The sequence below is a fragment of the Rhinolophus hipposideros genome (assembly GCF_964194185.1).
Source record: "Rhinolophus hipposideros genome assembly, chromosome: 4".
NCBI classification, from domain to species: Eukaryota; Metazoa; Chordata; class Mammalia; order Chiroptera; family Rhinolophidae; genus Rhinolophus; species Rhinolophus hipposideros.
The window spans coordinates 30,648,132-30,660,648 of record NC_138050.1 but is presented as its reverse complement, the minus strand read 5'-3'; the positions used below and the strand labels follow the sequence as shown (position 1 = coordinate 30,660,648).

General features: G+C 34.2%; 1 protein-coding gene across 44 annotated transcripts in view; it reads left to right on the top strand.

Annotated features, from left to right (window-relative positions):
* The window catches only part of SORBS2 (sorbin and SH3 domain containing 2), a 200,903-nt gene that overhangs the window by 166,835 nt on the left and 21,551 nt on the right, over positions 1–12,517 (top strand). For all 44 annotated transcript variants that reach the window (XM_081045425.1, XM_081045411.1, XM_081045407.1 and 41 more), the window contains 5 exons: positions 2,467–2,555; positions 3,974–4,020; positions 7,625–7,739; positions 7,825–7,953; positions 9,948–10,151. In XM_081045425.1, the coding sequence (XP_080901551.1) occupies positions 2,467–2,555; positions 3,974–4,020; positions 7,625–7,739; positions 7,825–7,953; positions 9,948–10,151 (584 nt within the window). The remainder of the gene's footprint in view (positions 1–2,466; positions 2,556–3,973; positions 4,021–7,624; positions 7,740–7,824; positions 7,954–9,947; positions 10,152–12,517) is intronic.

Genomic DNA, 12,517 nt, shown 5'->3' with positions numbered 1-12,517 from the left:
ATGGATAATTAAAAGAAACTAAGAATTGTCTAATAACTTTCTCCATTTAAAGGACACAATTAGGATAAATTTTTGTGAATGAATCTTTAAGCTGTGTATATATATGTATATACATAAAAAAGTCTAATTTCCATCACTCAGTATATTCATTTTCTCTCCCTTTCCATTATGTAATTTATTTATTTTCTGTTTCTGCTAACACAATTCTATATTGACATTTGAATTAGACCATTTGGGTTAAAAGTGACTCTTGATTCAGTTTTCCCAGATGGAGTATCACTTGAAGTGGCAACACAAGAACAAATAGCAATTCAGATGCAGAGGACTATTTTTTTTTATATTTACATACTGAAAAGAACAAGGTGTTTTGATATTTCCATACGATTCTTTTCATTAATTCTTAAGGTGCATCTGTTTACCATGTAAATTTTAAGAAGTTGGAATGAACATTCCAGGCTGAAACTTGGATCATCAACAGAAAGTCTTCTATGCATCTCACATTGAAAAGCATTTTAAATATATTATCTAATTAACACTGGCATAAACATAGATGATAGGAATCATTGTAAGCACTGTTTTACTACTAAGGAAATTGAGACCCAGAGAGGACAGATAATAAATTTGACCAAAATCACACAGCAAGAAGGTAGCAGTAACAGATTCAAACTTCTATTACTTAAGAATTTGTTGTACAGAATATAATCTCTATAGAAAAAAAGAGACATGATTAAATTTTCACATGTAATATATGGCTCATTATCATATATATCATTAACAATGATAGTTGTTAATTATCATTGCATATATTTACTATTTTATTAGTATTTACCTTTGTTCCATATATACTATGCATGCAAGATGCTTCAAAAGACAAATTCGAATTTTAAAAATCAGTTTCTACAATTTGACATTTTCACTGATTGAGACATGTCAGAATCTAAATTTTTAATAAATTAGCTTCCTTTTTAAGTTTTTCAAAATTCTAATTTAATCATCTCTCAATTTTATGTGTTCATAGAATATATATTATTATTGAAACATGATTTGAGAGGACTTTGAAAAGCATTTAAAGGACAGCTTTGTATGTTAACAGAATATTTAGTTTCCAATTGTGCTTAACCCAAGTGAAAAATAGTTTATAGTCCATGGGTTAGTAAAAGTAATTTAAAATTTATTATGACAGGCTTTTGATCATGAAAATATATTAACTTAGAATAAAAAATATACTGCACATAATCTTCTAGCATTTATGAAAATAGCTGGATAAATTTTACTGAAATATTTATGGTCATGTTATCTTGCTAAGCCTAAAGACTTCAGAGTTTACACCTCGCCGAGTTAGACATTTATCCTTATCTTTCATTTAAGTGATACCCAACCTGCTGTAAGTAGACAATTCTTCCTTATAATCAAAGTCGTTAAAACTTTTAAACAGTGTTTTCTTTTTATGGATTGGCATTTTTCATTCCTTTACAGATGGATTTATTTTATTTTTAATGTTTCTTGTTATTCAACATAATTAAATTTATTAAAGAGATAAGCAAAATAATATATAAATTTTGACCCAGTTATACTGGTAAAATTTTATAACATAAAATTTTATAACTACTGGAATACTTTTAGCCTCTAGTTACATTTCCACATATAAATGCGTATAAGATACCACTTTAGTGATATCATTAGTGGTATAGGATACCACTAAAAGATCCTTGCAATCATAATTTTGTAAAGTAATTAATTGTTTATACTTTGTATTAAGGGGAATAAAAACAATTCAATATTTCATAAGCAATTTGGCAACTGATATGATACTATCTGTTTAGAGCATTTTTATCCCTTTGTTTTTTGGAATAAATATTTACTTTCTGATAAGCCAGTTGAGCACCAGGGAAGGCCAGAGACAAAGTATTAAGTCTTAAGATGACAATAAGTATTTTTAAATAAAGAGAGAGAATGGACATGACCATAGTTCTGTCATCCTCATACTTTCTTTATTTTTCTCTTTCTTTTCCGTTACTACATTCTTAAATTGTTGTTACACAAAATGTTCTCTTCTCTAAATTGTGGCTTTTCCCCATCTTCTATAGGCTTTATAACAGTAATTATAAATTGGAGGCAAAAAGAATAGAAATAGAAAATATTAAAAAGTCTTTGAGATGAAAAATCCTTGCAACTATGAGATGCTTCCGCAGGACGCTGCTTTATAATTATATTAGCAGTACAACACTTATATTTATACATAGGATTTTAATTCTTCTGCAACCTCAGATAGTTTTCTTTGGAAATGCTCTGGTTTTTGTGTCTTACATCACAACTTTAGGATTACCTATGAGTTTTATACCCATGTTTTCCACTGTGGCGTCTCTCCCAAATTTTAGGTGAAAAATAGTTGCCGGCAGGGAAAATGGCTAAACAAATCTGCTTTTAATAGGTGAATACTCACTCTGGCCCTGTCCTTTCCTATAGACCGTGAATCCCCTAGAAGTTACTCATCCACTTTCACTGACTTGGGGAGAAGTGCACCAAGGGAAAGAAGAGGAACTCCAGAAAAAGAGGTAGTTAGTTCAATATCATTTGAGTCTTTTTCAACAACATCCTTGATAAAACACTAGCCAGCCAAAGTTACATACCAAACCAGGAAAGAACTCAGGTTGAAAACATAAAAATGACAATGGAGAAACTAGAAACAGTGTTCCCTGGAGCCTGAGCAAAGGACTCGAGCTGTTTCCAGTCTGACCCTGGCTGCAGATTTCCCCCTGTGGTGGCAGTGAGGCCCCTCTGCCTCTTGACCTCACACCCATGAATTAAGACTCTTTTAGTTATGGTCTAAAAGAGTCTTGAACTGGGCCACCCTGTGGAGGAAAGAGGGTAAAATTCCTGTACAAATTCCTGGCCCAGTGGTATAGGGGAGAGCCCGAGTCAACTGTGTTGCAAATCGATACAAATTCTACATAAATAAGTTTTGCTGGCCTGTTTTTGTTGGAGAGGATCCCTGGAAACCACTGTCTCTGGAAACCACCTACCTCCTGGCTCTTTGTCCAAGGCCCTGAGCCAGGGCGGGAGCTCTGGCTCCCACTGTCTTGGAGCCACGGAGGTTTGATGGAAACTGAAGGCTGGTTTTGGACTGGCAGCCACTCCAGGAGTATCTCTACAGGTATCTGATACAGTCCTGTACCTGTGGAACCACTAAAGAAGTCAAGAATGGTCCAGATTGTTTAGTTTACCAGAATCACAGAGAGAAAGAGTGGGGTGAGGAAATTACTGGGAAATTACTGGGGAAGAAAGAGCTGGAGTAGGTAGCCTATATGTGTCCTAGTCAAATCTGTGAGCCCCAGAGTTTAATGGGGGGCACATGTCACATCATGTCATGACTAAAAGATGAGCAGCTGGTTCACTGTGTGCTGAAGAATTCCTGAACCCTCCAGGGAAAGCAAGATAATCAAGCCTATCCTTTTGGCCACTAACTAGCCTCCCAGTGATAATTGGGCTAACACCTCTTTGCTATTATGTTAATAAGTGTTTAGTGAAAAGGATGTTGACTTCCTTCATGATTTTTTCCCAACCCTTTTATTATGATTCAGAAAGAGTTGTGTCAATACATAAGACAGAGCAATTGACCCTCCACAATTATCCCAGGAAATGCCTTGGTTGCAGCAAAAATTATATCTAGATCAGAATCCTCTGCAAGCATTTTATTCCCCTATTATGGCATTCATCTGCCTTTGCTCCTAAGATGAAATATGATATTCAATTGTTATGGTGAATAACAATTCCTGCTATAAATATATTCCTGCTATAGCTTAAACATCTAAATGAAGAACTAATTAATATATTCATAAATTGCATATAAAATTTACATTATACATGTTTAATCATTCCTTGAGGTTTCATTTCTCTTTAATTCACATGAAACGGCTTTCTTGTAGGAAATCCAAATTTTACGTTAGTGCTAATTATTTACCTTCTTTTTCAGAAATTTCCTGCAAAGGCTGTTTACGATTTTAAGGCTCAGACATCTAAGTAAGTAAGATAAGTATTCATCATGTGATTTAAGTTGGCTTTAAATACGTTAGTAATACTTTTAAGAGACAAATATTGCTATGGGGTGTGTCACAAATAATTCAGCAATCCACTCTAATTAAATGGTTCCTTCTGAATTAATTGAGATGTGGGTAATTTTATTTTCATTTTGAGTTTAGTTGAGAATCACTGAGTTTTAAATTACACTGAACATGTTAGAACACAATGAATTCAAAAGGATAGGAAAAACAAAAAAGAAATGAAGAATCTTTGTTCCTAGAATTTTCATGTCAAGAATCAAATAAAAATGGTGTTGGGGAATAATTAACACTATCTAGGAGAATTTGATAACATTTATCCAACTATATCAAGGATTGTTTGTGGGGTTGAAGACTAGAACTATGTACAAACACTCCTGTAGTAAAAATCTTCATGTCTCTACAGTCAAAGCTAATAGAGTCTCAGCAAAAATCTCTCCTGTGGTCTTTTGATGTTGGTGTTTTTCACACTCCTGTGTTGCAATATTTTTTAAAACTTTTTTCTTTAGTAACTTGTTCATCAGATGGACATGTGTTTGAGGAAAGCTAATACTAAGAAAATGAGTAGACTTAAATGAGAGGGCATCTTCCAGCTGTTTTGGCCCATGTGCCCAGACCTTATTTAAGAAACTTTATAGTCTCCATCAGAATTCAAGATATTAAATTCATTGTAAATTGGCTTTAAATTACACTGTGTAATGTAGACTCAATATATATAATAACTAAAATATTCATAAAAATGCACATGCTATGAATTCATAGTTTCAGAATTTGTCTTTGGCAGAAGACATATAAAAAAATAAAATCACTCAGAATTTGGTAAGGCTGCTGAGATAGGGAATAAACCAAATAAGAAAATGCCATTTAGAAATAAAGATGGTGAACATGGCTTAAATCTGATGTTAAAAAAAAAAATCCTGAACAAAAACTTACATCATTTTTTGATTAGGTAACATGTGCTTTGTTTCTACTACACTCTATTTCTCGCTACTATTCTTTGGATATGGTGTGACAATTTATACAGCGCATGTCGGTTTTATAAAATAATGTACAGAACACGTAAATTTCATTTTTTCTCTTTGAGACAATCAATCAAAAGCTTCCTTAAATATGTATGAAACCCTGAGGAATGACAGGGAGTAAAAAGTAGGCAGGGTGTCTGCCCAAGGCTCACAAGGTTTTTGAGAAGTCTTAATTAAAAACAAACTTTGAGACAAAGATGATGTGCAATGCAGAGGGAGGGTGTTTGGGGTGTTGACTGTGTCCCTGGATTTTGTTTGCTTGAATCCTAAACCCTTCACCCACCCCAGGGTCATATCCTCATCATGAATGCCCGGAGTTAGCAAAGGTTCAGGGAAACCCGCTCTTTCACATGCCTCCTATGGGAGTATAAATGGCACAGCCTTTCTGGAGGGTTGTCTACACCACCCCTTTTACAAAAGTCTTCGTAAACCAATTAAATCTAATTGTATAAATCTTCAAATAAGTAGATTAAATAATCCCCTATGGGAGCCATCCCATAATTTTAGTAATAAAGAAATATTCTCCTCACACCATAAATAAGTTTATTGCAGCTTAATCACATCCTTTTTGTTCTTTTCTCGGTGATATAAAGAGTGGTCGTTCATCATCCCCAAAGTAATTACTTATTTGACACAAAAATCAAGGTATGGACGACTCATGCAACTTGAAAAGGCTCACACATCCAGACAGCACTGAAAGTTACAGGAGGACTAGCCACATTTTTAAGTCATTTCAATTAATAGCTGGATGTGAGTGCTTTTCATGCCTAACATCTTATAAACAAGAGATGGATGTCTGTTTTAAATAAATATCTATTTTAAAAGCTATTTTTCTTTAGCTAATACAAGAAAGTTAATTTTAAAAACTTAAGTAACTCACCAATCGTCATGTCTATTGTTAAATAGGATAAAGAGATAAAATGACATTTCCAAAGTTTGTCAATGGCCACTATTCAGTGTATGTGGGGTTGGGTGGGAGTGGTGGAGTGAACTTACCAAAATGGGACTCCAAAATTCTACCTCTGAGATGAGAGAGACCCAATTTTGAAAACTGTTAAGTGAGGCTACTACCCTTTATGTAGATGACTTCAAATTTTTAAATATAAGCTTTATAAATAGAAAAGATCTTTTTCATATTTAACAGAAAAATAATTAGTTGTCTCTAATTTGCTTTTTTTTTTTTTTTTTTTTTTTGAGCTAAGCTTCTTAGTCCCATTTCCAGAAACAAAACATATCTGGCACAAAGAAAAGTGTTGGATTGTAAACATTAAATGTTTTGTTTTCTGTTGTCTGTATCAGGCACTGGCATAAAAAAAGGAAGTCCTGTATTTGAATGTGAGGCTGTGTGAATCTTCTTTGTCTTTAGGGTTACCCAAAATTTAACATACTCTCAGTGTGAAGATTTCAGCACTTCTAAATGTGTAATAATTCTTTTAATAGGCAATGGTCATTTCAATTCTTTTACTCAATGAGAAATATTCTACCTCTGATATACACCTCTCTCCATTACATATTCCACACACAACAATGATCCAATTCAAGATTCTGAACTAAACAATGCAGAAGATTCAGAGCAGGAAGGCAGATGTGTAGGGAAGTGGGGCTCTTGGGAAAAGAAAGAAATAAATGCTCTCCAATAAAACGTAACTGTGGACGCAAAATACCACCCAGACACAATCACCTGGCTGATGAAGCCTTGAAAAACTGATGGGGTGAGGGTGAGGATTTAGGCATGGATTTTTTTTAATGAGTAATGGCTTTATCACTTAAAATTGAATACCCAAACATATCCACTGTCTTCTTAGAAAGAACCAAAATGGAAAAGCATAGTGCCTTGAAAATATTTTTATTCTTTATAATAAATAAATAAATAAATAAGTAAATAAATAAATAAATAAAGGCAACAAGCAATCTGTGCCTGTCTTTGTACTTAAAACATGTTTATCTTTGTGCCCCACTGAAAATTAGGAGTATATGATCTTTTCTGTTTCACACAATAAATTCCTAATCAAGATATTCTACTTCAATGCCTGTCGACCAGCTTCGAGGATCCACCAATAAAAATTTTTCTGGTGTTGGTATTTCTGTGCTAAGGCTAAATGTTATTTATTTTCCTGTTGCCAGCTTTAGCAGATGAAAAGGAGACAGAAAGTAACTCTCTAGCTCACTAGCTTCAGGACAGAAAAACAAATATCATTGCAGAACTAATCCATCATTCAGCCAAGCTTCACAACTTCTCTACTATAAACTAATGTTTAGATAGAAATACTCTTATCTCACCAATTAAATTTCATATTAATCTGCCTGTGATTCATATTAGACATGATGTTTATACTTGTTCTTTTTGAAATCGTCTCTAAAGTTATAATGTTATAAACGAATTCTACGAATTTTCAAGGAACATTCTTATCCAACTGGGCTCGACAGATCTTTTTTTTTTTTTTAATATTGGAAGTATATTTCACAGCCAAATACAGATCTAGTGTCTTAAGAATAATTGCTATATATTGAGGGGGAAAAAATGTTTAAACATGTCTCTTCCAGGGAGTTGTCATTTAAAAAAGGAGATACTGTCTACATCCTCAGGAAAATTGATCAGAATTGGTACGAAGGAGAGTACCGTGGCAGAGTGGGCATTTTCCCAATTTCATACGTAGAGGTAAGTCCTTTCCTCTGACCTCTTCTGTGGTTGCTGTTTCTAAAGTCACCACAAGTCAAGAATCAATCACTGTTTTCCCTCCTAGAAACTCACACCTCTGGAAAAATCACAGCCGGCGAGACCACCTCCCCCAGCCCAGCCTGGAGAAATCGGAGAAGCTATAGCCAAATATAATTTCAATGCTGACACAAATGTGGAGCTATCGCTGAGAAAGGTAACTTGGCTGTTTGCTTCATTGGTGCATTTGAAAGGCTGTGTATTTTCAAAACTAAAATAGGTTATCTTCCTCTTTGGACATTTTTGTGTTTATCTGTAAGGAAAGTACAAAAGACCCCTAAGGCTGCACTGAGCCACTGTTTGCTGCGGTTCCCTGGGTCCTTCCAGATGAAGTCCCCTGTGGGACACACTGCTTCTCAGAGAGACTTACCCTCCGTCTTTGCATCTGGGAGGCCCCAAATATTCTCCAAGGGGTGTCTCGGACTGAATATCATGGAGTTATACATGTGGAAAGGCATCAAAAAAAAAAAGTACTTAATCACACTTCAAAATATCGTTTTTCTGCTGCCTTGTTATTAATTTTTTTTTAAAGAGATGTCCCAAAGCCTGTTTTTCTCTATCTTGGAATTAAGGCAAGGTCCTAAAGTAATGAAGATTACTGGGGAGCATTTTGAGGACCCGTTTGTACAGTCCTGTTTCCTTATTGCCACTTTACACATCTGAGAATGATGAAATAAACTATTTTCATTGTTTGCTAAGCAAGCACATACATTTGTTTGAGGTAACCGCATGTCTGCACACAGCACAGACCACACAGTAGTAATATGCAGGGGTTCTAGAACCACTCCTGCCTGTTGGTGAATGCTTAGCCAGGAGCAATGAAAGGTAATAACCGGAAATACCACTGTTTTGGGCCTGGCAGAACCTCATCTCACTCTCCCCTTTCTGTCCTAGTTCTGCATCACCAACTGATTCTCTTCTACCCTCCCAGCTGCAACACAACATTACATGAATTGTATCCACTTATGTTTCATATTTCCACCAGTGCTATTTATAGCTCAAGGAATAGCCTAGCAACAGCCTGATCTTGGTGTATTACAGAAAACAATTAGTGCAATTTTGAGATTTAGGGGGATTTCATTTTTCTTCAGAATATTCTGCTCAGTGGCAGTGGGACAGTCTGTATAAAGCATTCAGCATTTTGGCAAAAAGAGAACTTTCACCTTGAGTACCATCTGAAAAAGGCCTCCCTACTGTACTCAAGTTTTGACTATGTGTCACCTCTACTTCCCTGTCAGGTACAGCTGCCCAAACTTCCATATTATCTGCTGGATGTAGCTGCAGAGTTTTACTTACTGTTTAATCACATCTTACCTATTTATTTCTGGGCTACATGTGGGTTTGAGTTAAAGTTTAACCTGGGTTTTGTGGCATTGGCTGCAGGTAGCTGTAATAGTGGTTGTAGAAAGTTCTATTATTGCAAAGGCCAGGGGTTCTATAAAAATATTTAATGACCACTATGGCATGGCCACCCACTAATCAGAATGGATGCTGGTGTTACACCATCTTAATGCAGACCAGGTGAATGTCAGCCGTGTCCATAATGATGGATTATCTAGGGTGCTATCTTTGCCCCATCCCATTAGCTTCAACGTTTGTTACTAGTTAGCACATGTAGGTTAAAGAAGAAAAACGGTGTACCGTTCAACTTCATCCCTCTAGAGATGGGTTTCTGCAACCCACTTCCCAGAGATGGGTTTCTGCAACCACACCATCCCAGAGAGATGAGTTGCACTTTTCTGAAGCTCTTCCTACAGGTCATTCCCCGAATCTGTCAGTGATAGGATGATGCTACTGTCTGTCATTGAGGTATTGCCTATTAAACTGTTCTGCTGTTTGAAATAACTTACACAAGTCATTTCCCACAGTACCAGTATGAACATGTAGAAGCCCATTCATGTTAACTAAGCATCATTTAGGGAAGATACTAATATCATGAATGGATGATTAAATTGCATATATGTTGATAAACTGTAATTTGTGAGCTCTGTGACTTTACTTGAATTCTCCTTTCTAACACAAATAAACAAAAAACTGGTGGTATGAAACTTTCCCAAATGGAAAACTATTGTTTATTAGAAAACATCAAGAGGGATATTTTTATGTTATCACGTCTTTATTTATAATGGATTTTCCTAATATTCGTTACAGGGAGATAGAGTGATTCTTCTCAAAAGAGTTGATCAAAACTGGTATGAAGGTAAAATTCCGGGAACCAACAGACAAGGCATCTTCCCTGTTTCCTATGTAGAAGTTGTCAAGAGGAATACAACCAAAGGGGCCGAGGATTACCCTGACCCTCCAGTACCCCACAGCTATTCAAGTGATAGAATTCACAGCTTAAGTTCAAATAAGGTAAGAAGACATTTAGCATATTAGTATAACATTTGGGAGCTTGAAGATAATCAATAGGTGATTTTAGGGCGTTAGACTAGAACATCATGTTTATTGCAGAGCAAAAGATTTACATGGTAGGTTTCCAAGTGTGAGTGCCATGTCGAGTCAATATATTTTGATTTTTTTATGGGTGGTGGCATAAAGGTTTAATGCTTGATTTTTAAGAATTTCGTTTTCAAGTTAAAATACTGAAAGAGAACACATTCGTATCATAAGACCCGATGTAATATATATCTGTATCTATACATAAATATATCTGCTTTCTGAAACTCAAATTTTTTGGAGCTTGATTTTTCTCCAAAGTTTGATTTTATTTATATATGTGTATTTCATATGGATTATATATATATATATATATAGATGTACATAGGCATCTATAGATAGATTGATAAATCTCAAAATGGTTTATTTCAATAATACATGGTCATTAGGTTGGAAAAAATTCTATAAAAGTCTTGGGAGTTTTAATATAGAAAGAGATAGAATGAAATTGTTCAATTAAGGTCTGTAAGTCAGTTTGTTTATTAGCTTGAATGGAAATTTTCATTGGTTATTAGAAGTCCTCAAGCGTATTTTATTAGTTTTAGGATAATTATGTGCCAGTTCTATTCTCTCACTTGAGCTAGCAGCTAAAGATAACTATCTTTTTCAATGTCTAGTCTAAAAGGAACTTTGCTTCCTGATCTGGTTAATTAATTACAAAAGGCTATTCTCCTACTTTCTTTGCTCATGATGTGAATTTTTTTATTTTTCTGTTCAATTATAATATAGTGCATTTTTTTTATGAGTGGTATTTAGAAATTTCTTTCTCCTTTTCATTAACTTCCAAGTATAAAACTTTAAATTACCAAGGAATTACTTCCAAAATATTGTACTTCCCAACATTTTAAAATTTTATTAAGTTGCAAATTTATTAATTATCCTAATAAATAATTAAGATCAAGGCTAGGACATAGGAAAATAAACCATCTAGAGCTAGCAAAATAACATTAACATATCAGACATTATTAAAGTGTGCAGTCATTTCATGTCCCAATGCAAGCTCATTTCAAAATTGCATCCCAGTGACCTAAACTACTTCTTTAAAATGAGTCTTAGAAGCATTTTACATAAGTAAACAATCTAAGAATCTACTATTTTAAGACAAGCAAAGACTAGGCATTGTGTTTATTCTACTTCTCTTTGAAGACTGGGTTTCAGGTATGAGGTAATTACTCTCAGTATTTTTATCACTGAATAATGGAATGATTTGGTACTATCCAAGTTTGTTAGATTGGTTATAAAGTTTTCCAGAATCTTCTTCAATATATTTACTTTACTACCAGAGCTTAGTATTTAGAGACCAACATTCTTCCTTCAGTAGTTCCTACTGATAAATGAAAAGATAAGCATCTCCATCCACATATTTGAGCTTATCCACGGTTCAGTCATCTTAAAAGAACTACCAGATAAATTTCAGAGCAACTATACCTTCAAATAAAATTTTATAAGACAGAATAAGCATGTATCTACAAAGTCTTATTTAACAGTTAAGAACTTCTTCCATAATGTCCTAATTAACATTGGCAATGTAACATTTTAGATCACAATATTTTAATCTATTGTCTTGAAGATGATTTAAATTTCTTTTCAGTTTCCTAAGTTTTTCCTTAAAAATCAGACTTTACATTTTGTAAATAGAGAAATGTACAAATGTCACTAATAGCTAATTAGTGTTTTACTCTCATTGCTGGAAAAAAAATATGTTGAAAAGTTTATATCCATAATTTAAAAAAAAAACACTTAATGGTTTTATTCCAACTGGCAATCTATGCTATGATGCCATTGGCTTAATGAAGGAAACTTCTCAGTATTAATTGAACTCCATCATTTTCAGTAAAAGAACTATAATGTACTTCTAAATGATGACATCCAAAATATGTCAAAGGAACACATTAAATGATTGATGAATCACTCTTTGGCACCCTCAAATCACATTTGGTCACATACAATATTTTAGGAGAGACTCAACTCAGATAATATTTCTGATTTTCTGCTTTTAGTGCAGTAGAATTCAATTCTAATGCTTTGGGAAGAAAAGATAAATATATGATTTTTGTATCATAAATATATTTTTGTAATATAGGTATCCCGGGATACTTAATGTGACTTTCAGTAGAAACAAGTCCATTGTAAAGCTAAGTACTTTGAACCTGTTAACGTATATTAACAGGGATTGTGGTGGTGATAACATGGAGTAATACTAGTGATGGAGTAGTAGTGATGACAATGGAATTTAAAGATCTTTCTTTTTCATCTACATAATATTCCTGTCCATGAGAGAG